This window comes from Sapajus apella, unplaced genomic scaffold, assembly GCF_009761245.1.
Source record: "Sapajus apella isolate SASKATOON/1434 unplaced genomic scaffold, GSC_monkey_1.0 scaffold130, whole genome shotgun sequence".
Taxonomy (NCBI): Eukaryota; Metazoa; Chordata; class Mammalia; order Primates; family Cebidae; genus Sapajus; species Sapajus apella.
The window spans coordinates 3,537,471-3,559,783 of record NW_022437070.1 but is presented as its reverse complement, the minus strand read 5'-3'; the positions used below and the strand labels follow the sequence as shown (position 1 = coordinate 3,559,783).

The following is a 22,313-nucleotide window of genomic DNA, read 5'->3' as shown; positions in this document are numbered from 1 at the left end:
TGACACTATAGAACGTCTCCTTTGGCATTCAAAAAAGCGTAGCGCAGGCGATTGGCAAGTAGTCTCAAGGCAGCGTGTCCGGGGAATTCTGGGAAATGTAGTCCACACACTCCTCCGGGTAGGGGGCACTTCCGCTCCCGGGGGGTGAGGTTGCTGCAGTGCATTCGGTGGAAATTCTATGGTCTGCGTCTGTCGGTCCTTCTAAACACGTCCCCTAGCAATGCGGGCTCGCCAACCACCTGGAATTTGACTAAGGGGAGAAGGAGCCTCGTTGGAAAACGGAGGTTTGGAAGGGCAGCGGCCGCTCTTTGTGTTCTGGTCAGCGGAGCCTTCTTGGTCCTAGCGTCCCCAGGGATGGGGCTGGGGGTTGGGACTCGGTCGGGACGCGTCTCGCCTGGTTTGAGGGTTTCTGGGGCTCTCACTCTTTCAGTCCGCCTCCCTCCATCCCACCTGTGAGACTACTTTCCCACCATGTAGAGTTGGGATGTTATTAATCTCCCTGTACCCCCCGCTGCTGTTCTTTAAAATGGGGACTTTAGGACCATGCTAATGAAATCGTTCTGGGAACTGGAAGAGGTAACACAAATGAAAGCCTTAAAGCAGCCCCTGTCCCTTAGTGACTGGTGGTCTCTTCTTAGTGTTTATTTCCCACGATGCCTGTCAGATCCCTGGGCAGGGTAAGAACTCCAGCTGCAGGGACCCGGCCCTTGTCTGATTCCTGCAGGGCTCTGGGTGATCCCGGACGCCTTCTGACCTCTTTTTAGGAAGGTGAGAGGTGTGTCCACTTCCACGAAGGGAGAAGAGCATTAAACTTTTATGGGGGACGGCGACGCGGTCATGGTATTTCACAGCTTTCTCCTTCCCCAGCCTGGTTCTGAAAAAAAGCTGCAGGGAGGGGCTTCTTGGCTACTGAGGGCAAGGCTCTACGTGAGTGGTCCTTGGCTTTTTTTCTTTTACAGAGATGCTCACCTCAACCGAGAATGTAGGATGTGTTCTCAGGCTTGGGTGTTGATAATAATTAAGCATTAATTGGTAACGTCATTCCAAGGGCCTTATACAATGGTCACATTTTCACCACGCCTTGGCCCTGTGGAGAGGTACTGCTTTTTTTTCGCTTTAAAGATGAACCAGATGCAAAGGAGCGGGAGTTATTTGCGCATTGTCCCCTAAGTAGTAAAAGGTGGAGCTGCGGTTGAAACCTGCGCATTACAGGTCAGAGCGTTTGTTGATAATCTTTTGGATATATTCTCATTGAGGCAGAGAAACTAGCTGGAATCTTCTGTGGAAAGCAAGTTAGGACTTGACTGAAGGACCTTAAAAGCAAGGCTCATGGGTTCGGACTGTTCTGGGAGTTTGTCAACTATTTCGTTTATTACAGTCATTCATTTATTACAAATATTTAACTTGTAATGCAATGGTATCATTGTGGAGCGTTCAGAAATTAGAGAAATACAAGTCGTACAAGTTTATAATTACCCATGAATCCAGCATGTGAAGATAGTAACCGTTAATCTTCGAATACATTTCTTTTTAGTTTTTCCTTTGGTATATTTGCATATTTATTTATAAACATTTAAACAAAATTTTATAATTTTAAAACTGTGTTTCCCCTTATGTGTTTAACTATGGAAATTTGGAAACACTGCCAAGAGGGAAATAACTAGTGAACTGCGATGTTATATCATGCTCATCCTAATTTATCTCTTTGTTATTTTTGTAAATGTTTCCTAATAATATTTTAACACTTTATTTTCGTATCATTTGAAACCTATAGAAAAGTTGCAAAAATAGTATTAGAAATTCTCATATACCCTTTACCCAAATTTGCCAAGTGTTTATTCACATTTTTCATGTTTGCTTTGTTGTTGCTCATAAGCCAGATACCAGGAACATACCTGTAGCCAGAAACCATTGCTAGTAGCTTTCTGCAGCAAGGAAGCCCACGTTCCAAGGTAATTGTGTGTGTGTCTTGGTAAGAGGTGTTTAGGAAAGGCTGGTTATAGGGTTTCACATAACATGCTAGATAATATTAGATATACTGGCTAGGCATGGCGGCTTATGTCTGTAATCCCAGCACTTTAGGAGGCTGAGGTAGGCAGATCACTTGAGACCAGGAGTCCAAAACCAACCTGACCAAACATGGAGAAACCCCATTTCTACTAAAAATTCAAAAATTAGCTGAATGTAGTGGTGTGTGCCTGTAATCTCAGCTATTAGAGAGGCTGACCTATGAGAATCGTTTGAACCCGGGAGGCAGAGGCTGCTGTGAGCTGAGATGGTGCCCCTGCACTCTGGCCTGAACAACCGAGTGAGACTGTGTCTCAGAAAAAATAATTAGATATTATACTAAGTAATATTGTTATGTGTTACATATCCGATAGATCTATTAAAAGACTACTAATAGTAGTTGTGTTATTTATTAGATAGTGTTGGATACCATATTACATAACATTGTTATCTAATCTGCAGTTTTCATATTTAAATTTGTTCAGTTTTTTATTTTGGTCCTTATAACTATCGCTGCCCCACTTTTTACCTGCAACCCCAACCCCAAAGTCCAATTTTATGCATTGTCTTTCTTTTCTTTTTTTTTTTTTTTTTGGGGGGGGGGCGGAGTTTCGCTCTCGTTACCGAGGCTGGAGTGCAATGGCGTGATCTCGGCTCACCGCAACCTCCGCCCTCTGGGTTCAGGCAATTCTCCTGCCTCAGCTTCCTGAGTAGCTGGGATTACAGGCACGCGCCACCATGCCCAGCTAATGTTTTGTATTTTTAGTAGAGACGGGGTTTCACTGTGTTGACCAGGATGGTCTCGATCTCTTGACCTCGTGATCCACCCGCCTGGGCCTCCCAAAGTGCTGGGATTACAGGCTTGAGCCACCGCGCCCGGCTGCATTGTCTTTATTGTCACATTTCTATACTCTTCTTTAATTTAGAAGGATTCCACAGCCTTTGTCTTTTATATGCATGGGCTTTTGAAGAGTATAAGCAAGTTATTTGGTAGAAGGGCATTCATTTGGGGTTTATCTGATACATTTCGTGTTTAGGTTTAGATTATGCTTTTTTTTTTTTCAGAGACAGAGTCTCACTCTTGTTGCCCAGGCTGGAGTGCAGTGGTGTGATCTCGGCTCACTGCAACCCCTGCCTCCGAGGTTCAAGCAATTCTTTTGCCTCAGCCTCTCGAGTAGCTGGGATTACAGGTGCCCACCACCATGGCCAGCTAATTTTTGTATTTTTAGTACAGACAGGGTTTCACTATTTTGGCCAGGCTGGTCTTGAACTCCTGATCTCATGATCCACCCGCCTTGGCCTCCCAAAGTGTTGGGATTACAGGCATGAGCCACTGTCCCTGGCAGATTATGCATTGTTGGTAGGGATACCATAGTAGTGGTGAGACGTCCTTTTCATTGCAATATAACAGTGTCCAAATGATGTTGGATTGTCCCTTGACTGGTGATCTCAACTTCATTCACTTTCACAAGATGAAGTCTTTCAGGTTTGTCCCCTGTGAAGTTACTTTTTTTAAATTTTGAAAATAATAAAGTTTCTAATGGGGAGATATATTATTAGTGGATATTCTACTGTAAAGATGAGTTTCCACTTCCCATTTATTCATTCTTTTATTCAACTATAAATATTCTATTGATATGGACTCAGAATTCAGTCTTACTGATTCAATGACATGTGGATTAACAATTATTTTTTCCACTTCTATCAAGATACATTTCACATATAACTTTCACGCATTTCAGACATAGAACTCAATGATTTTTAGGAATTTTGTGAAGTGGAATAACCATCATTATGATTCAGTTTAGATCATTTTCATCTCCCAGTTGGACTCCTTGTGCCTATTTATAGCTAAGCCCATTCTCACCTCAAATGTGAAGCAACAACAAATCTACTTTCTCTATACATACATTTGCCTATTCTGAACGTTTCATATAAATGGGATCATACAGTCCGTGGGTTTTTGTGACTGGCTTCTTTCACTTAACGTTTCCAGGTTTACGCATGTTGTAGCATGAGTCAGTACTTCATTTCTTTAAATTTCCAAGAAAATTCCATTGTATGGATAGACCACAATTTGTCTGTCCATTTACCCACAGGAGGGCATTTTGGTTGTGTGCAATTCTGGGTTATTATGAATAATGCTGCTGCGAACGTTCAAGTGCTAATTCATAATACATGTTCGTGTTGTTGGGCAGCATCCCTGACCATCCCTTCATGTCTTTTTTTTTTTTTTTTGCCTTCCATGACACATTCCAGGCACAATTCTCTCTTCCCTCGAACGGCATAACTGAGGACTCTGCAAATTCCCTAAAGTAGGAGGAAAAAGGACCATGTTCAAGGTGAGTAAGGCTTATCTCTTTTGCTGTTCAAATTCCAACTCACTACTTAAGATTGTCTTGTGTTTCTCTCAGTCTTGGGAAGACTCAAGGAGAACAAGTTATTTGTGCACCTGTTGTATGCCAGGTGGCTCCTTGTTTCTTTTGTGCTGAGTTTGCATTTGGATTTGGTTTTGTTTACTTTTACCATTATTTATGTTCCGTGTAGAAATTTAGTGGGAAGGAACAATTCTCCCATTTCACTACATCCCTTCACACTAATTAGGCATTTTTATTTTGTCATGCTACTCCTCATGTACATTCATAACTGTATTTGTATGGATACTTAGCTAATTTAAATTGTGTTCTTTTTGTTTAATATGATATAATGTTTGTTGTTTATGATTGCATTATGTTCCCATTGAATTGATGTTCTTTTTTTTTTTTTTTTCTTGATATGGAGTCTTGCCCTGTCGGCCAGATTGCAGTGCAGTGGTGCGATCTCGGCTCACTGCAACCTCCACCTCCCAGGTTCAAGCGATTCTTCTACCTCAGCCTCCCAAGTAGCTGGCATTACAGGTGCCCACCACCATGCTGGCTAATTTTTGTATTTTTAGTAGAGACGGGGTTTCACCATGTTGGCCAGGCTGGTTTTGAACTCTGACCTTGTGATTCGCCTGCCTTGGCCTCCCAAAGTGCGTGGATTACAGGTGTGAGCCACTGCGCCTGGCCACTGTTCCTATTTAACTACTTTATGCTCACAGACACTCGGAGCTCAATTTTGAAGGCTACTTTTGACATGTGCCATGTTGGCTGTTTTGTAGATAAAATATCCACATGTGGCATAGCACAGCAGGCCGTAACTGTGGCTTCACACAAGGATTTCTGGAGATTTTCACATAGGAAGAGCTGGATTTTGTTTTCCCCATGCTTAAGTCATGCATTGTATGTATATTATTTACCGTTTCTTTTTTATTCCTTATGTATTAAGGAGTTTGACCAAATGATAGGTAACTTTAGTTTCAAATGTCCATGTTATCAGAAGATTCTCTAGTCACTATGTTCTGTTCCTTTATTTATTCCTCAGAACAGCTGAATGATGCAATTCTCAGCTTCATCTTCCTCTTAAATATGTGAAACAAGAAACCTGCTGAGGTTCAGAGAGGAAACCCAGGGTTGGCATGTTAGTTATTTTGCTAAATTGAAAGAGAGAGACAAGAAGAAAGAGGATTCTCCATTGAAGGACCTGTGTCTTCTGGTATGGGTGTCTGGAGTGCCCTCTTGAGTGATGACATCCACTGGTGGCATAGCTCCTCCCTGGCCCCTACCTGGGGGACCTCTTCTCTTCTTGTCCTAGCACCTCCTCAGGTGCACCTAGTACCCCAGACACCAAAAGACAGTGATTCCTACACTCAATATAGAAAATCTTTAACTTCCTAACGGCAAAGATGGCTTACAGAGTGTTACCAGGAAATGTAATAGCCTAAGGCGAAAATATTTACCACTTTGATATCTAAAAAAGACACACTCCAAAATAAGAATCTTATGTACAGAATGGATTAAAAAAATTCAAAGGAATATGAATAAAGGACATTAATACATTAATTGATAAATTTTAGAGGAGAAATAGAAAGGGCCAATACATATTTGAAAAGGTAATTGTACTATTTATAATTAAATCATGGGATTAATAAGGTGAATTATTCTCTCTAATGAGATTATCAAAATCACAAGAAATTCAATAATCTGCCTTTGGCTATTTTAAGAAAAAGCAGGGTAATGTATCCCCTTGAAAGATTTTGGAGTTTGATAAAAATTGAGATCTGACATATATAATCACAATTTTTAACATTTTTATTTTTTGATGTTTTAATTTCTGTTTGAAATTATTTTTATTCTTTTTAAATTTTTATTTATTCATTTTTTATTGTACTTTAGGTTCTGGGGTACATGTGCAGATCATGCAAGATTGTTGCATAGGTACACACATGGCAATGTGGCTTCCTGCCTCCATCCCCCCATCACCTACATCTGGCATTTCTCCCCATGTTATCCCTCCCCAACCTCCTCACCCCGCCTCTGTCCCTCCCTTGGCCCCCTCCAACAGACTCCAGTGTGTGATGCTCTCCTCCCTGTGTCCATGTGTTCTCATTGTTCAACACTCGCCTATGAGCGAGAACATATGGTGTTTGATTTTCTGTTCTTGTGTCAGTTTGCTGAGAATGATGGTTTCCAGATTCATCCATGTCCTTATAAGGGACACAAACTCATTTTTTATGGCTACATAGTATTCCATGTTGTATATGTGCCACATTTTCCTTGTCCAGTCTATCATTGATGGGCATTTGGGTTGGTTCCAGGTCTTTGCTATCGTAAACAGTGCTGCTGTGAACATATGTGTGCATGTCTTTAAATAAAATGATTTATAATCCTTTGGTTATATACCCAGTAATGCGATTGCTGGGTCAAATGTAATTTTTATTTCTAGGTCCTTGAGGAAGTGCCACACCGTCTTCCACAATGGTTGAACTAGTTTACACTCCCACCAACAGTGTAAAAGTGTTCCTATTTCTCCACATCCTCTCCAGCATCTGTTGTCTCCAGATTTTTTAATGATCACCATTCTAACTGGCATGAGGTGGTATCTCAATGTGGTTTTGATTTGCATTTGTCTAATAATCAGTGATGATGAGCATTTTTTCATATGTTTGTTGGCCTCATATATGTCATCTTTTGAAAAGTGTCTGTTCAGGCCGGGCGCGGTGGCTCAAGCCTGTAATCCCAGCACTTTGGGAGGCCGAGGCGGGTGGATCACGAGGTCAAGAGATCGAGACCATCCTGGTCAACATGGTGAAACCCCGTCTCTACTAAAAATACAAAAAATTAGCTGGGCATGGTGGTGCGTGCCTATAATCCCAGCTACTCAGGAGGCTGAGGCAGGAGAATTGCCTGAACCCAGGAGGCGGAGGTTGCGGTGAGCCGAGATCGCGCCATTGCACTCCAGCCTGGGTAACATGAGTGAAACTCCGTCTCAAAAAAAAAAAAAAAACAAAAAAAGAAAAGTGTCTGTTCATATCCTTTGCCCACTTTTGGATGGGTTTGTTTGTTTTTTTCTTGTAAATCTGTTTTAGTTCTTTGTAGATTCTGGATATTAGCCCTTTGTCAGATGGGTAGATTGCAAAAAATTTTTCCCATTCTGTTGGTTGTCAGTTAACTCTAATGATTGTTTCTTTTGCTGGGCAAAAGCTCTAGAGTTTAATTAGGTCCCATTTGTCTGTTTTGGCTTTTGTTGCCAATGCTTTCGGTGTTTTAGTCATGAAGTCGTTGCCTATGCCTATGTCCTGAATGGTTTTGCCTAGGTTTTCTTCTAGGGTTTTTATGGTTTTAGGCCTTATGTTTAAGTCTTTAATCCATCTGGAGTTCATTTTAGTATAATGTGTCAGGAAGGGGTCCAGTTTCTGCTTTCTGCACACTGCTAGCCAGTTTTCCTAACACCATTTATTAAACAGGGAATCCTTTCCCCATTGCTTGTTTTTGCCACGTTTGTCAAAGATCAGATGATTGTAGATGTGTGGCGTTGCTTCCAGGGCCTCTGTTCTGTTTCATTGGTCTATATCTCTGTTTTGGTACCAGTACCATGCTGTTTTGATTACTGTAGCCTTGTAATATAGTTTGAAGTCAGGGAGCATGATGCCTCCAGCTTTGTTCTTTTTGCTTAGGATTGTCTTGACTATGCGAGCTCTCTTTTGGTTCCATATGAAGTTTAAGGTGGTTTTTTCCAGTTCTGTGAAGAAGGTCATTGGTAGCTTGATGGGGTAGCATTGAATCTATAAATTACTTTGGGCAGTATGGCCATTTTCATGATACTGATTCTTCATAACCATGAACATGGAATGTTTTTCCATCTGTTTGTGTCCTCTCTTATTTCCTTGAGCAGTGGTTTGTAGTTCTCCTTGAAGAGGTCCTTTACATCCTTTGTTAGTTGTATTCCTAGGTATTTTATGTGAATGGGAGTTTGCTCATGATTTGGCTGTTAGTCTGTTATTGGTGTATAGAAATGCTTGTGATTTCTGCACATTGATTTTGTATCTTGAGACTTTGCTGAAGTTGCTTATCAGTTTAAGGAGATTTTGGGCTGAGATGATAGGGTCTTCTAAATATACAATCATGTCGTCTGCAAATAGAGACAGTTTGACTTCCTCTTTTCCTAATTGAATACTCTTTTTTTTTTTTTTTCTTGCCTAATTGCTCTGGCTAGAACTTCCAATACTATATTGATTAGGAGTGGTGAGAGAGGGCATCCTTGTCTAGTGCCAGATTTCAAAAGGAATACTTCCAGTTTTTTCCCATTCAGTATGATATTCGCTGTAGGTTTGTCATAAATAGCTTTTATTGTTTTAACATATGTTCCTTCAGTACCCAGTTTATTGAGAGTTTTTAGCATAAAGGGCTATTGAATTTTGTCAAAGGCCTTCTCTGCATCTATTGAGATAATCATGTGGTTTTTGTCTTTGGTTTTGTTTATGTGATGGATTATGTTTATAGACTTGCATTTTGCTCTATTGCCTGGGATAGAGTACAGTGATGTGAGTGTAGCCTACTGCAGCCTTGAACGCCGGGGGTCCAGATCTTCCTGCCCCAGTCTCCTGAGTAGCTAGGACTACAGGCACTCACCACCATGCCTGGCCAAGTTTTTAAATGTATAAAGATGGTGTCTTGCTGTGTTGCCTACACTGGTCTCGAACTCCTGAGTTCAAGCAGTTCCCCCACCATAGCCTCTTAAAGCACTGGGATTACAGGTGTGAATCACTGAACCTGGTTTGAAATTATTTAATTTAAATTAATTAATTTATTATTTTATTTTATTTCGTTTTTGAAATGGAGTCTTGCTCTGTTGTCCAGGCTGGAGTGCAGTGGCGCAATCTTGGGTCACTGCCACCTCTGCTTCCCGGGATCAAGTGATTCTTATGCCTCAGCCTCCCAAGTGTCTGGGATTATAGGCATGTGCCACCATGCCCAGCTAAATTTTTGTGTATTTTCTAGAGGCAGAATTTTGCTATGTTGCCCAGGCTGGTGTCGAACTCCAGAGCTCAAGTGATTTGCTTGTCTCGGCCTCCAAAAGTACTGGGATTATAGGCATGAGCTAGCACACCCAGCCAAAATTATTTTAAATGATGAGACTGGAGAGTAAGGTCTACGTAACCCAATTTTGTTCGCAGGATTGGTAATAATGAAAACTACATAAAATTAAATATTCATTATTTAGAATAGATAAAGATAGATCATCAGTTCTCTGTAATACTATGCAGACATGAAATAGATAACTATAATGAAAGTTATATTAAAAGGTAATAAAATTAACTAATGTTAATTAAATACCTAGTCTGTGCCACAGACTTTTCCCCATTTATAGTCTCTTGTTTATCCCTGGAGAAAACTAATGTAATAGTCTTTATACAGTGAAGAAACCAATGCATGTAGGCAAACTTATCCAAAGTCACGTGGCTGGGAAGGCAAAGGCACAGAGCCTTAGGATTGAGCCTTGTGAGTGTGCATACACAGTGTGCTCATAGCCACACTGGCTCCACATCATGACATTCAATGCTGCAATTAATGTGTATAGTTTGTGTCTTGTTTGTTTGTAAGTGATGCTGCTAAATATAGTTTGTGTCTTGAGAGTACAGAGGACCCACTCCATAGCTGTCCCACATAGGTCACCATAAACTTGTTAGTTTGGCAGATATTAAAGAAAATGGGCCAGATGCAGTGGCTCAGGCCTGTAATCCCAGCACTTTGGGAGGCTGAGGTTGGCAAGTCGCCTGAGGTCAGGAGTTCATGACCAACCTGGCCAAAATGGTGAAACCCTGTCTCTACTAAAAATGCAAAAATTAGCCAGGTGTGGTGGTGGGCGCCTGTGATCCTAGCTATTTGGGAGGCTGAGGCAGGAGAATCATTTGAACCCAGGGGGCAGAGGTTGCAGTGAGCCAAGATCGTGCCATTGCACTTAGCCTGAGTGACAGAGCAAGGCTCCATCTCAACAAAAAAAAAAAAAAAAGAAGAAAGAAAAGGCCGGGCGTGGTGGCTCAAGCCTGTAATCCCAGCACTTTGGGAGGCCGAGGTGGGTGGATCGCGAGGTCAAGAGATGGAGACCATCCTGGTCAACATGGTGAAACCCTGTCTCCACTAAAAATACAAAAAATTAGCTGGGCATGGTGGCACGTGCCTGTAATCCCAGCTACTCAGGAGGCTGAGGCAGGAGAATTGCCTGAGCCCAGGAGACGGAGGTTGCGGTGAGCTGAGATCACGCCATTGCACTCCAGCCTGGGTAACAAGAGCAAAACTCCATCTAAAAAAAAAAAAAAAAAAAAAAAAAAAGCAAGAGAGAGAGAGAGAAAGAAAATGATAATATCCAGGGTTCAGGTACCAGAGAGAACAATGGGCATTATCAAACAAGGTTGGGACTGAATTGCTAAATGTTGCTGGAGCAACTGGCAAGTTTCTTTGAAACCTATATATCTGTGGCCCAGGATGCTGCATTTAGAGTGCTGGAGGGTTACATACAAGGAGACTCAGTAAGTGCACAAAGTAAACTGTAGGACTTTTCATCATTCCTCTTCTGGTACAGGTCTGGAAAATCAATTACAGATTTCCCATTCATTCTGTCTGTATCCTGGCAATGATACAGACAGAGTGAATGGGAAATCTGTAAGTTGACCTATGTCTCTCAAGATCTACAGCAACTTCTCACCCATACCCTTCAGCTGCTCAGTGCCACCCTTCTCCCCGGAATCATTGGTCATGAGATTGAGATTACATATGTTTGATGTCGTAGGAGGCAGTGACCTTCAAGGATGTGGCTGTGGTTTTCACTGAGGAGGAGCTGGGGCTGCTGGGCCCTGCCCAGAGGAAGCTGTACCGAGATGTGATGCTGGAGAACTTCAGGAACCTGCTGTCAGTGGGTGAGCACAGACACCCTCTGTAATGGAACATCAGGCCCCAAGAGTGGCTTTGTATCCTAGAGTGTTTGTATTAATTTGTTCTTATGCTGCTATGAAGAAATACTCAAGATGGGATAATTTATAAAGAAAAGACATTTCATTGACTCACAGTTTCACATGGCTGGGAAGGCCTCAGGAAACTTAAAGTCATGGTCAAAAGTGAAGGGGAAGGAAGGCATCTTTTTCACAGTGCGGCAGGAAGAAGTGCTGAACAAAGTGCGAAAGGCCCCTTGTAAAACCATCAGATCTTGTGAGAACTCACCCAGTATTATGAGAACAGCATGGAGGAAACTCCTCCCATGATTCAGTTATCTCCCACCAGGACATATGGGGATTATGGGAACTACAATTCAAGATGAGATTTGGGTGGGGACACAGCCAAACCATATCAGTGTTCAAGTTTGAGTACGCAGTGAGAACCTAAATTTCTACTAAATTTTACCTAGGATGTATTGGGATTAAGCATGTGACTTTGTTCACAGGGCATCAACCTTTCCACGGAGACACTTTTCACCTCCAAAGAGAAGAAAAGTTTTGGATGATGGAGACGGCAACCCAAAGAGAAGGGAATTCAGGTAGGAACCAAGCAACCATGCATCCTTGTATGTCCTTGTATACGACTCCCCCATCGGTTTTACTTCTGTCCATTGCCCAACTCCATTGCCCTGGTGCAAATGGCCAAACCTGTTTCCTGGATTATTACAACCTCCTTCCTGCTGGTTGTCCTGCTCCCCCCACCCCTCTTTCCACCCTGACATCTGTTTTCCTCATAGCAGCCAAAGTGATCCTTAGGAAATGTAAGTCAAATTGCCATTCCTCAGCTTAAAAGCCTTTAACTTCTTATTTGTGTTAAAGTTACAATTGCTTTCAGTGCCTTTTAGAGACCCTGGATCTGCTCTTCATCCCCCACCGCCTCTCTGATGACATCTCCTGTGCTTTCCCTCTTGCTTCATCTTTTCCAGCCCTGTTGTCCTCCCTACTGTTTCTCATCCTGCCAAAGACACTGTATCACCTGTTGCTGGTACCCAGTGACCACAAACTTAGCAGATTAAACAACAAACATTTATCTTTGTGTTCTTCAGATATGAAGTCTGACACATCTCACTGGACAAAAATCAAGGTGTCCCTAGGGCTTTGTTCCTTTCTGGATGTTCATGGGGAAAAGCCTTCACTTTCGTTTACCAGTCCCTGGGCACTGTCCACACTCCTCCATCTTCAAAGGCAGCTCCATTGCATCCCTGACCATTCTTTCATAGTCATGCCACCATTCTTCTTAAGCCTCTGTTTTCCACCTTTCAGGTCCCTTGTGATCGGACTGGTCACTCCCACATAATCTAGAATGACTTTCCTACTTTCTGTTTAGCTGACTAGTGACCTTAATTGCATCTGCAACCATAATCTCTCTTGCTATGTAACATAACAGGTTCATAGGTCCCGGAAGTCGGATGTGGACATCTTTCAGGAACCATTGTTCTGTCTACTACAGAAGCTTCTGTCTTAGAGTTTATACATGCTCTTCTTTCTGATTGGAATATGCTTTCACCTCAAAACCTTCTGACCCTTCCTTTATTCTGGTCTCTGTTTGGTTTTAATATCATGAGAAAGGCCTTCTTTGACCACTCTATTTAAAATACCAGCTGGGCATGGTGGCTTCACACCGGTAATCTCAGGACTTTGGGAGGCTGAGGCAGGCAGATAGCTTGAGGCCAGGAGTTCCAGACCAGCCCGGCCAGCATGGCGAAACTCTGACTCTACTAAAAATACAAAAATTAGCTGGGTGTGGTGGCACAGTCCTGTAATCCCAGCTACTCAGGTGTCTGAGGCACAAGAATCGTTTGAACCCAGGAGGCAGAGGTTGCAGTGAGCTGGGATTGTGCCACTATACTCTAGCCTGGGTGACAGAGTGAGACTTTGTCTCAAAAATAAATCAATAAATCAATACTAGAATGGAATACTATCCTGCCTTTACCCTTCTGGTGTTGTCTTGTACTGTGTCTCATGTATTTCTATTTACCTATTATCTCTACCCCCTGGAACAGAATGTCTAGGAGGAGGACTTCTACCTGCTCAATTTCTATTTTAGATTCAGGAGGTACATGTGCAGGTTTGTTATCTGGGTATATTGTGTGATGCTGAGGTTTGCATTGTGAATGATCCCGTCACCCAGGTACGGGGCACAGTACCCAGTAGTGGTGGCAGGATAACCCTCAGGTTTCCAGGCTGTGTGCACTGGTATTAGAGGTAATGGTGATGGGCTGGCTAGGCCAGTCCTGAGACCCCCACATGGTGTGTGCAGGTGAGTGTCAGCAGTGGTGGTGGCAGCAGGTTCGTAGGACCTACCCTCAGGTCACTAGGAGGAGCGCACAGATGCCAGTGGTGGTGATCAGGGCAGGGAAATCCTTAGGCCTCTGGACAGCATGCTTAGGCACCTGTGGCAGGGTTCCAGGTCTGTTGTAAGGCTCTCTCCATGGTGCATGCTCATGCCTGGGGCGACCAACACGGCAGTTGATCTCAACAGCCCCAAGTGGTATGCTTGGGTAGTGGAGGAATGACACCAGGCCAAGTGAGCCTGTCCTCAGGCCTTTCAGTGGTGCAGGCAGATGCAGACTGTGGTGGAAGAGGTGGCATGATCCCTTGGTCCCCAGATGGCATGCTCCGGCACTGGTGGCACACAGCTAGGCCGTCATCAGTTCTCTTGTTTGTGCACACATATGCCTGAGGCAACACAGGGCAGAGCAATCCCCAGGTCCCTCTGTGTCATGCTTTGGCACTGAGATGGGCAGCACCAAATGAAGTCCTGAGGTCTGCATGGGCACAGGTTGTGGTAGGCAGTGCAGGGGATTCCCCAAGCATCTAGATGGTGTGCTTGGGTGGCAGTGGCAGAGTGTGCAGAGAGCCTTTCCTTAGTATGAGAACACATACAAGTGTACAGTGGGCCTGCTGCTGGGGGATGGGCTAGCATTGCCGTCAGAGGCAGCAGCCCCAGAGAGGCAGCTTTCAGGCTCTGGTGAGTGCACACTTTGGGTCCTTTTGTACTGTACTGGGGACAGCCTCCCTGGTGTGCTGCACTGCCCATTCCCCAGAGTGTAGGACAACATGTGGCCTAGATTGCTGGGAACTCTGCCGTACTGCTGCGTCTAACAGGCATTCCGCTATTGCAACCCTCCAGGTGGATGTGTGTGGGGGCATGTCGTTGGGGCTCCAGGGAGTTGGAGATGCAAGGGCTATTGGGCCCCAGGGCAAGATGCAGTCTGGTGGGGGTGCAGACAACAAAATAACACTGGGCCATAGCTTATGAGTCTCATGAGCACCCTCTCTGGAGCGGTGCCATTGCACAGAGTCCAGATAGCCCCCTATACTAGTCTCAGGGCCCACAGGGGTCAAGGGGCTCTGTCATGGCTGATTGCTGGAGTCCACAGTGGAAAGGGAAACCACTAGGGATCTCTCACTTACCCTTTCCCAACACTGAGGAGCCTTTCGGGCTTTCAGGTCGTCACGGCCAGAAGGGCTCCATCACTTTACTCTCCTTTTGTGCTTCAGGTGTTTCCAGTCACTTCCCTACTTTATTTTTATTTTTATTTTTTATTTTTGAGACGGAGTTTCGCTCTTGTTACCCAGGCTGGAGTGCAATGGCGCGATCTCGGCTCACCGCAACCTCCGCCTCCTGGGTTCAGGCAATTCTCCTGCCTCAGCCTCCTGAGTAGCTGGGATTACAGGCACGCACCACCATGCCCAGCTGAATTTTTGTATTTTTAGTAGAGACAGGGTTTCACCATGTTGACCAGGATGGTCTCGATCTCTTGACCTCGTGATCCACCCGCGTCGGCCTCCCAAAGTGCTGGGATTACAGGCTTGAGCCACCGCGCCCGGCCTCACTTCCCTACTTTATTCCAGTGATCCCTCTTAGATGCAATTCGATGTATGATTATTTGCTTTTTAAATTTTTTATTTAAAAACATATAGAATACTTCATGAATTCGCATATCAGCCTGTGCAGAGGCTGGTCATTCCAATTTTACCATATGTGCTGCTGAAGTGAGCACTACTCATTATTTTGACTCTTTGTGGAGGAGGCAAGCTTTAGGTGTCTTTAGTCAGCCATCTTGAAGTCTTCCTACCCTTAAAGTTCCTATTGAGTCACCATGTATATAATTTATTAGTTACATAATATACCATGCAAGATTTTAGACTAACTAGGAAATTGGTAGAAATAGTAACAAGTTAACTGTATATATTATATTAATATTTTAAATTAAGTCTTTCATTTCAACCATGTATGAGACATTATGTGGTTCAAAATTGGTTTCATGAAAACAAGAGATTGTGGCGCACTTGGAAAACACAAACTGCACCTTCCTTGTGTTCAGTAAAGTTTCAGGCCATGTCCTAAGTGAAATCCTGAAGACACTGAACAAAGGCTTCACTTATCCACATCTCTTCATTCTGTGTCCTTACAGGAGGCAAGATCCAAACTGAGTTGGAATCTGTTCCAGAAACAGGACCACATGAAGAGTGGTCTTGCCAGCAAATCTGGGAACAAATTGCAAGTAACTTAACTAGGCCTCAAGACTTCGTGATAAGAAGCTCTCAGTTCTATACACAAGGTGATATCCCCTCCCAGGTTGATGCAGGACTATCTATAATTCACATAGGACAGACACCATCTGAGGATGGGAAGTGTAAAAAATCCTTCAGTGATGTCTCCATCCTTGATCTTTATCAACAATTACACTCAGGAAAGATGTCCCATACAGGTAATGAGTACAGGAAGAGCTTCTGCTATAGCTCAGCTCTTCATATTCATCAGAGAGTTCACATGGGAGAGAAACGCTATAAGTGTGATGTGTGTAGTAAGGAATTTAGTCGGCGCTCATATCTGCAAACTCATCAGAGAATCCACACTGGAGAAAAACCATTCAAATGTGAGCAGTGTGGGAAAGCCTTCAGCCGTAGATCAGGAATTTATGTTCATTGCAAATTACACACAGGAGAAAAACTTCATATTTGTGAGGAATGTGGGAAGGCTTTCACTCACAATTCCCAGCTTCAGGAACATCAAAGAATCCATACTGGGGAGAAACCATTTCAATGTTATATATGTGGTAAGAGCTTCCGTAGTAGAGCAAATCTTAATAGGCATTCCATGGTCCACATGCAAGAGAAGTCATTTAGATGTGATATCTGTAGTAATAGCTTTGGTCCAAGACCAGCACTTAATAGTCATTGCATGGTCCACACAGGAGAGAAACTATACAAATGTGAAAAGTGTGGAAGGAGCTTCATTTGTAGGCAAGATCTTTATAAGCATCAGATGGACCACACAGGAGACAAACCATATAATTGTAATGTATGTGGGAAGAGCTTCAAGTGGTCCTCATGTCTTTCAAGACATCAGCGGGTCCACAATGAAGAAACAACATTCAAATGTGACAGATGTGGGAAGAAATTTTATATGAATTCACAGGGCCATTCACATCAGAGAGCCCACAGAGAAGAAAAACTGTATAAATGTCAGAAGTGTGGGAAGGGCTACATTAGTAAGTTTAATCTTGACTTGCACCAGAGGGTCCACACAGGAGAGAGACCTTATAATTGTAAGGAATGTGGGAAGAGCTTTAGGTGGGCCTCAGGTATTTTGAGACATAAGAGACTCCATACTGGAGAAAAACCATTTGAATGCGAAGAGTGTGGGAAGAGGTTTACTGAGAACTCAAAACTTCGTTTCCATCAAAGAATTCACACTGGAGAAAAGCCATACAAATGTGAGGAGTGTGGAAAGGGCTTCAGATGGGCCTCAACTCATCTAACCCATCAGAGACTCCACAGCAGAGAAAAACTCCTCCAATGTGAGGACTGTGGGAAGAGCAGTGAGCACAGTTCATGCCTTCAAGACCAACAAAGAGACCACAGTGGAGAAAAAACATCCAAATGTGAGGACTGTGGGAAGCGCTACAAGAGGCGCTTGAATCTAGATATGATTTTATCGTTATTTTTAAATGATATATAATTATTGTCCATATTTATGGGTTACGGCATATTTCAATACATGTATAGAATGTATAATGATCAAATCAATGTTATTAGCATATCTATCACCTCGTTTGTCATTTGTGTTGATCATTTATCATTTCTTTATGTTTTGAACTTTCAAAAATCTGCTGTTCTAGTTATTTGAAAATATTATGAATTATAGTCACCCTTAGTACTGTGGAACATTAGAACTTGTTCCCTTCATCTTACTGTACTTTTGTATCTGTTAACCAACCTTTCACCCTCCATTCTCCCTCCTGCTTTTCCCTTTTAGTAATTGCTATGCCATGCTGCTTCTGCTTTTCTTTTTTCTTTCTTTTTTTTTTTTTTTTTTTTTTTTTTTTTAAGACAGCATAGTGGCACGATCCTGGCTCACTGCAGCCTCCGCCTCCCAGGTTCAAGCAATTCTCCTGCCTTAATCTCCTGAGTAGCTGGGATTACAGGCACACACTACCACACCTGGCTAATTGTATTTTAAGTAGAGACGGGGTTTCACCATGTTGGTCAGGCTAGTCTTGAACTCCCAACCTCAAGTGATCCACCTGCCTTAGCCTCCCAAAGTGCTGGGATTACAGGCATAAGCCACTGTGCCTGGCCAATGCTATGCTGCTTCTATGATGTCAACTTTTTAGCTTTCACATGTGAGTGAGAACATGTATTATCTTTCTGGGCCTGACTTTACATCACTCAACATCATGTTCTCCAAAGCTTATTTCTATCTTGCTATAAATCACAGAATTTTGTTATTTTTTATGGTTAGTGTTCCTTTGTGTATGTATGCCACATTTTCTTTACCATTTTCTATTGATGAACACTTAGGTTGATTCCACATGTTAGCTACTGCAAATAGTACTATAATAAATAGAGGAGTGCAGACAGGAGTTCAACACACGGGTTCCTTCCTTTCCTTTGGATATATAGCTAGTAGTGGGATTGCTTGACCACTTGAATCTTAATCCGCATAAGCGAATCTACACTGGAGAAAAACCATGGAAGTGTGGACAGTGCGGTGTATGTTTCAGTCAGGCGTCACATCTTCAAATTCAGTGTCTATTCAGTAGAGAAACCTTAATGATGTGATGTATGTGACACTCTTTCCTTCGCCTTAACAACTATAATCTCATATGAGAGCTCACATGAAAGAGAAACATTTAAAATGACTAAATGTGTGGCCAGGTGCCATGGCTCACGCCTGTAATCCCAACACTTTGGGAGGCCAGGGCGGGCAGATCACTTGAGGTCAGGAGTTTCCAACATAATGAAGTTAGATCTGCACTTCACACTATACTTAAAAATTAACTCAGAATGATCAATGACCTAAACATAAGAGCTTAAACTATATAACTCAGAATAAAACATAGAGGTTAATCAAGACTTTTTATTTGAAATAGATTCTTAGATAAGACACCATATGCACAAACAAAGCCCATATAAATTGGACTAGAGTAAAAAAAAATGCTGTGCATAGACATTGTCAAGAGCATGAAAAGACCATACAGCGTGGCTTCTAGAATCAGAATATATAAAGAACTCGTAGACCAGGTGAGGTGGCTCTCACAATCCCAGCATTCTGGAAGGCTGAGGTGGGTAGATTATTTGAGCCCAGGAGTTTGAGACCTGCCTGGGCAATATGGCAAAAACCATGTCTCTACTTAATTAATAAGTAAGTAAGCCAGGCATAGTGCCTGTGGTCCCAGCTACTCGGGAGGCTGAAGCAGAAGGATCGCTTGAGCCCAGGGGGTCAAGGCTGCAGTTGCATGTGATTGCACCATTAAAGAACTCCTACAACTCAGTAACAAGAAGAGAAACCACCCAGTTTTCTAATGAGCAAAGATACAAATAGAAATTTCAGATAAGGCCAGGCGCGGTGGCTCACGCCTGTAATCCCAGCACTTTGGGAGGCCGAGGCGGGTGGATCACGAGGTCAAGAGATCGAGACCATCCTGGTCAACATGGTGAAACCCCGTCTCTACCAAAAATACAAAAAATTAGCTGGGCATGGTGGTGCGTGCCTGTAATCCCAGCTACTCAGGAGGCTGAGACAGGAGAATTGCCTGAACCCAGGAGGCGGAGGTTGCGGTGAGCCGAGATCGCGCCATTGCACTCCAGCCTGGGTAACATGAGTGAAACTCCGTCTCAAAAAAAAAAAAAAAGAAATTTCAGATATACAAGTTACCAACAATTGTGAAAAGATGCTCATCTATTAGTTGTTAGGAAAATGCAAATCAAAACATAATGAGATACCATTTTACAACAGCTATCTTAGCTATCATTTTTAGAAATAGAAAATAGCCAATGTCGTGGCAGGCACTGTAGTCCCAGTTACTTGGGAGGCTGAAGTAGGAGGATCACTTGAGCCCAGGAGTTCTGAGGTGTATCGAGTTATGTCCGCCGGGTGCCCACACTAAGTTGACATCAACGTGGTGAGCTCCCAGGAGCACGGGACCACCATGTTGCCTCAGGAGGGGTAAATTGGCCCAAGGTGGAAACAGAGCAGGTCAAAACTCCCATGCTGATCAGTAATGGGATGTTGCCTGTGAATAGCCACTGCAATCCTGCCTGCACAACATAGGGAGATCCCGTTTCCAATTTACACACACACACACACACACACACATTTTATACATAGACATAAAATAAGTATTGGAGAGGATATGGAGAAATTACTACCCTTACGCACTGAAGGTGGGAATGTAAAAATGGTGCAGTTGCTGTGACTGCTTAGTGGGTATGGAGTCTTTGGGGTGATGAAAATGTTTCCTAACTTTATTTGTACCAGATATCCTAAAATGGTGAATTTTACGTTTTATGCATTACACCTCAATAGAGATGTTTTAAATAAAATACGTTAAATAAAATACGTTAAAATATTTTGTATAGATAAAACAAGAAAGAAAAAACACCGAACGTTTTTGTTGAGAAAATATTTGCGAGATAAAATGTTAATATCATGAATATTAAAACTGTGCTTGAAAAATGAGGGATAAAAACCAAAAAACAGGAAAGTGGGCAAAACATCTGGACAATTTACAGAAAATGTAATAATGACATCTGAAAATATACAAGAATATTCCATTTTGTTTACAAGAGATATAAAACTACATGCCATTTCTTACCACTGGCAAAATCTTCAAATAATTATTTGAAGATTGTATCATCTTCCTTGTTCCCTTTCCAGTAACACTCCTGTCATCACTAGAGGCGTTTAGACTGCAGGAATTCCTGTCTATACGATATTTTCTCTTGGGTACTGGGGTGAGGGAAGGACGACTCTCAGGGTAGAAGTCCACATTTCCCAACAGGCGCTCGGGGATATGGGATCCGTTCCCCGTGAGAAGAGCAGCGAAGGGCTTTCCAGTAGTCGGGAACAGTTCCCCTGGAGGGTGATGCTGCGGGAATGCAGTCCAGACGCTCCGTAGAGTCGCGGTCAGTTTGACTCTAGCAGGCAGATCCAGGGGAGTTCTGGGAAGTGTAGTCCAGACGCTCAGTGGAGTAGCGGTCAGTTTGGCTACGGCAGGCGGATCCCGGGGCATTCTGGGAAGTGGAGTCCAACTACTCAGAGGCGTCGCGGGCGCTTCCGCTCGGGGATTGAGGTTGGTGCAGTTTGTCCGCGACAGTTTGGGTCAGTTCCGCGCCTTGAGGACCCTTCTGAATTTCCGGGACCTACGCCTTGGATTCTCAACGAACTGGTTATCGAATTAGGGGTAGAGGAGTCTCGCCGGAGAGCAGAGGTTTGGAGGGGCAAGGGCCGCTGTTCTAGTTTTCGTCAAGCCCTTCTTGGGCATGGGGCTGTCCTCGCGTCCGGCGTGCATTGGTCGGGGCGCGTCTCACCTGGTTTCGGTGTTTCCGGGGCTCTGAGCTCGCGCATTCTGCCTCCCTGCACCCCACGCGCGTGGCCACTTCCTCCCGATATAACGTTGGGGTGTTCATCTCCTTGGGTCTGCCGTTACTGTTCATTAAAATGGACACTTTAGGACCATCCTGATAGAATCGTTTTGGGAGCTGGAAGAGGTAACACAGATGAGAGCCTTAAATCAGTCCCCGTCACTTGGTGACTAGTGATCTCTTGTTAATTTCTCACGAAGGCTGTCAGATCCGCTGGTGGGGTCAGAGCTCCAGCTGCAGGGACACCGGCCCTTGTCCCTGATCCCTGCAGGACGCTGGATGATCCCGGACGCGTTCTGACCTCTTTTTAGGAGAGCGAGGGTTGCGTGCGCTTCCAGGAAGGGACAGGAGAATTTAACTTTTATGGCAGGCACCTGTAGAGTCCCAGCTACTTGACGCGGTCAGGGTGTTTCACAGCCTTCTCCTCCCCCAACCCGACCTTTCCAAAACAGCTGCAAGGAGGGACTTCTTGGCTTCTGAGGGCAAAGCTCTACGTGAGTGGTCCTTAGTTCTTTTCTTTGTCAGAGATCCTCACCCCAACCGAGAGTGTATAGGATGTTTCCTTGAGCATGAGTGTTGATATTAAGTCTTAATTAATAACTTCATTCCAAGGGCTTATGCCACACCGTGGCTCTGTGGAGAAGTATCACTTTTTTCTATTTTAAAAACGAAAGTGAGACACAGGGCGCATAGGTACCCGACTAGTGAGAGGTGGAGCTGAGGTTGGAACCTAAGCAGTCTGGGTCAAAGCCCGATTTGATCTTCTCTTGGATACGTTCTCATTGAAGCAGAGGAACTAGCTGCACTCAGGTGGGGAAAGCAAGTTAGGGCTTTGGGAGGCCTAGGCGGGCGGATCAGAAGGTCAGGAGTTCGAGACTAGCCTGGCCAACATGGTGAAAGACCCGTCTCTACCAAAAAAATAAAAATAAAAAATTAGCCGGGAGTGGTGGCAGGTGCTTGTAATCCCAGCTACTCGGGAGGCTGAGGCAGGAGAATCGATTGAACCTGGGAGGCGAAGGTTGCAGTGAGTAGAGATTGTGCCATGGCACTCCAGCCTGGGTGACAGTGCAAGACT

At 43.6% G+C, this 22,313-nt stretch overlaps 1 protein-coding gene across 4 annotated transcripts in view; it reads left to right on the top strand.

The window, feature by feature from the left end:
• The window catches only part of LOC116539642 (zinc finger protein 224), an 82,147-nt gene that overhangs the window by 38,168 nt on the left and 21,666 nt on the right, over positions 1 to 22,313 (top strand). Inside the window, exons 1-5 of one of the 4 annotated variants that reach the window (XM_032262754.1) lie at positions 104 to 284; positions 4,267 to 4,349; positions 11,158 to 11,284; positions 11,806 to 11,898; positions 15,781 to 17,534. The exons of 1 other annotated variant lie outside the window; for it this stretch is intronic. In XM_032262754.1, the coding sequence (XP_032118645.1) occupies positions 4,341 to 4,349; positions 11,158 to 11,284; positions 11,806 to 11,898; positions 15,781 to 17,330 (1,779 nt within the window). In that variant the 5' untranslated portion in view covers positions 104 to 284; positions 4,267 to 4,340 and the 3' untranslated portion in view covers positions 17,331 to 17,534. Of the gene's footprint in view, positions 1 to 103; positions 285 to 4,266; positions 4,350 to 11,157; positions 11,285 to 11,805; positions 11,899 to 15,780; positions 17,535 to 20,905; positions 21,085 to 22,313 lie in introns of those variants that run through there. 2 more of the 4 variants (XM_032262750.1, XM_032262752.1) reach the window with 2 other exon arrangements.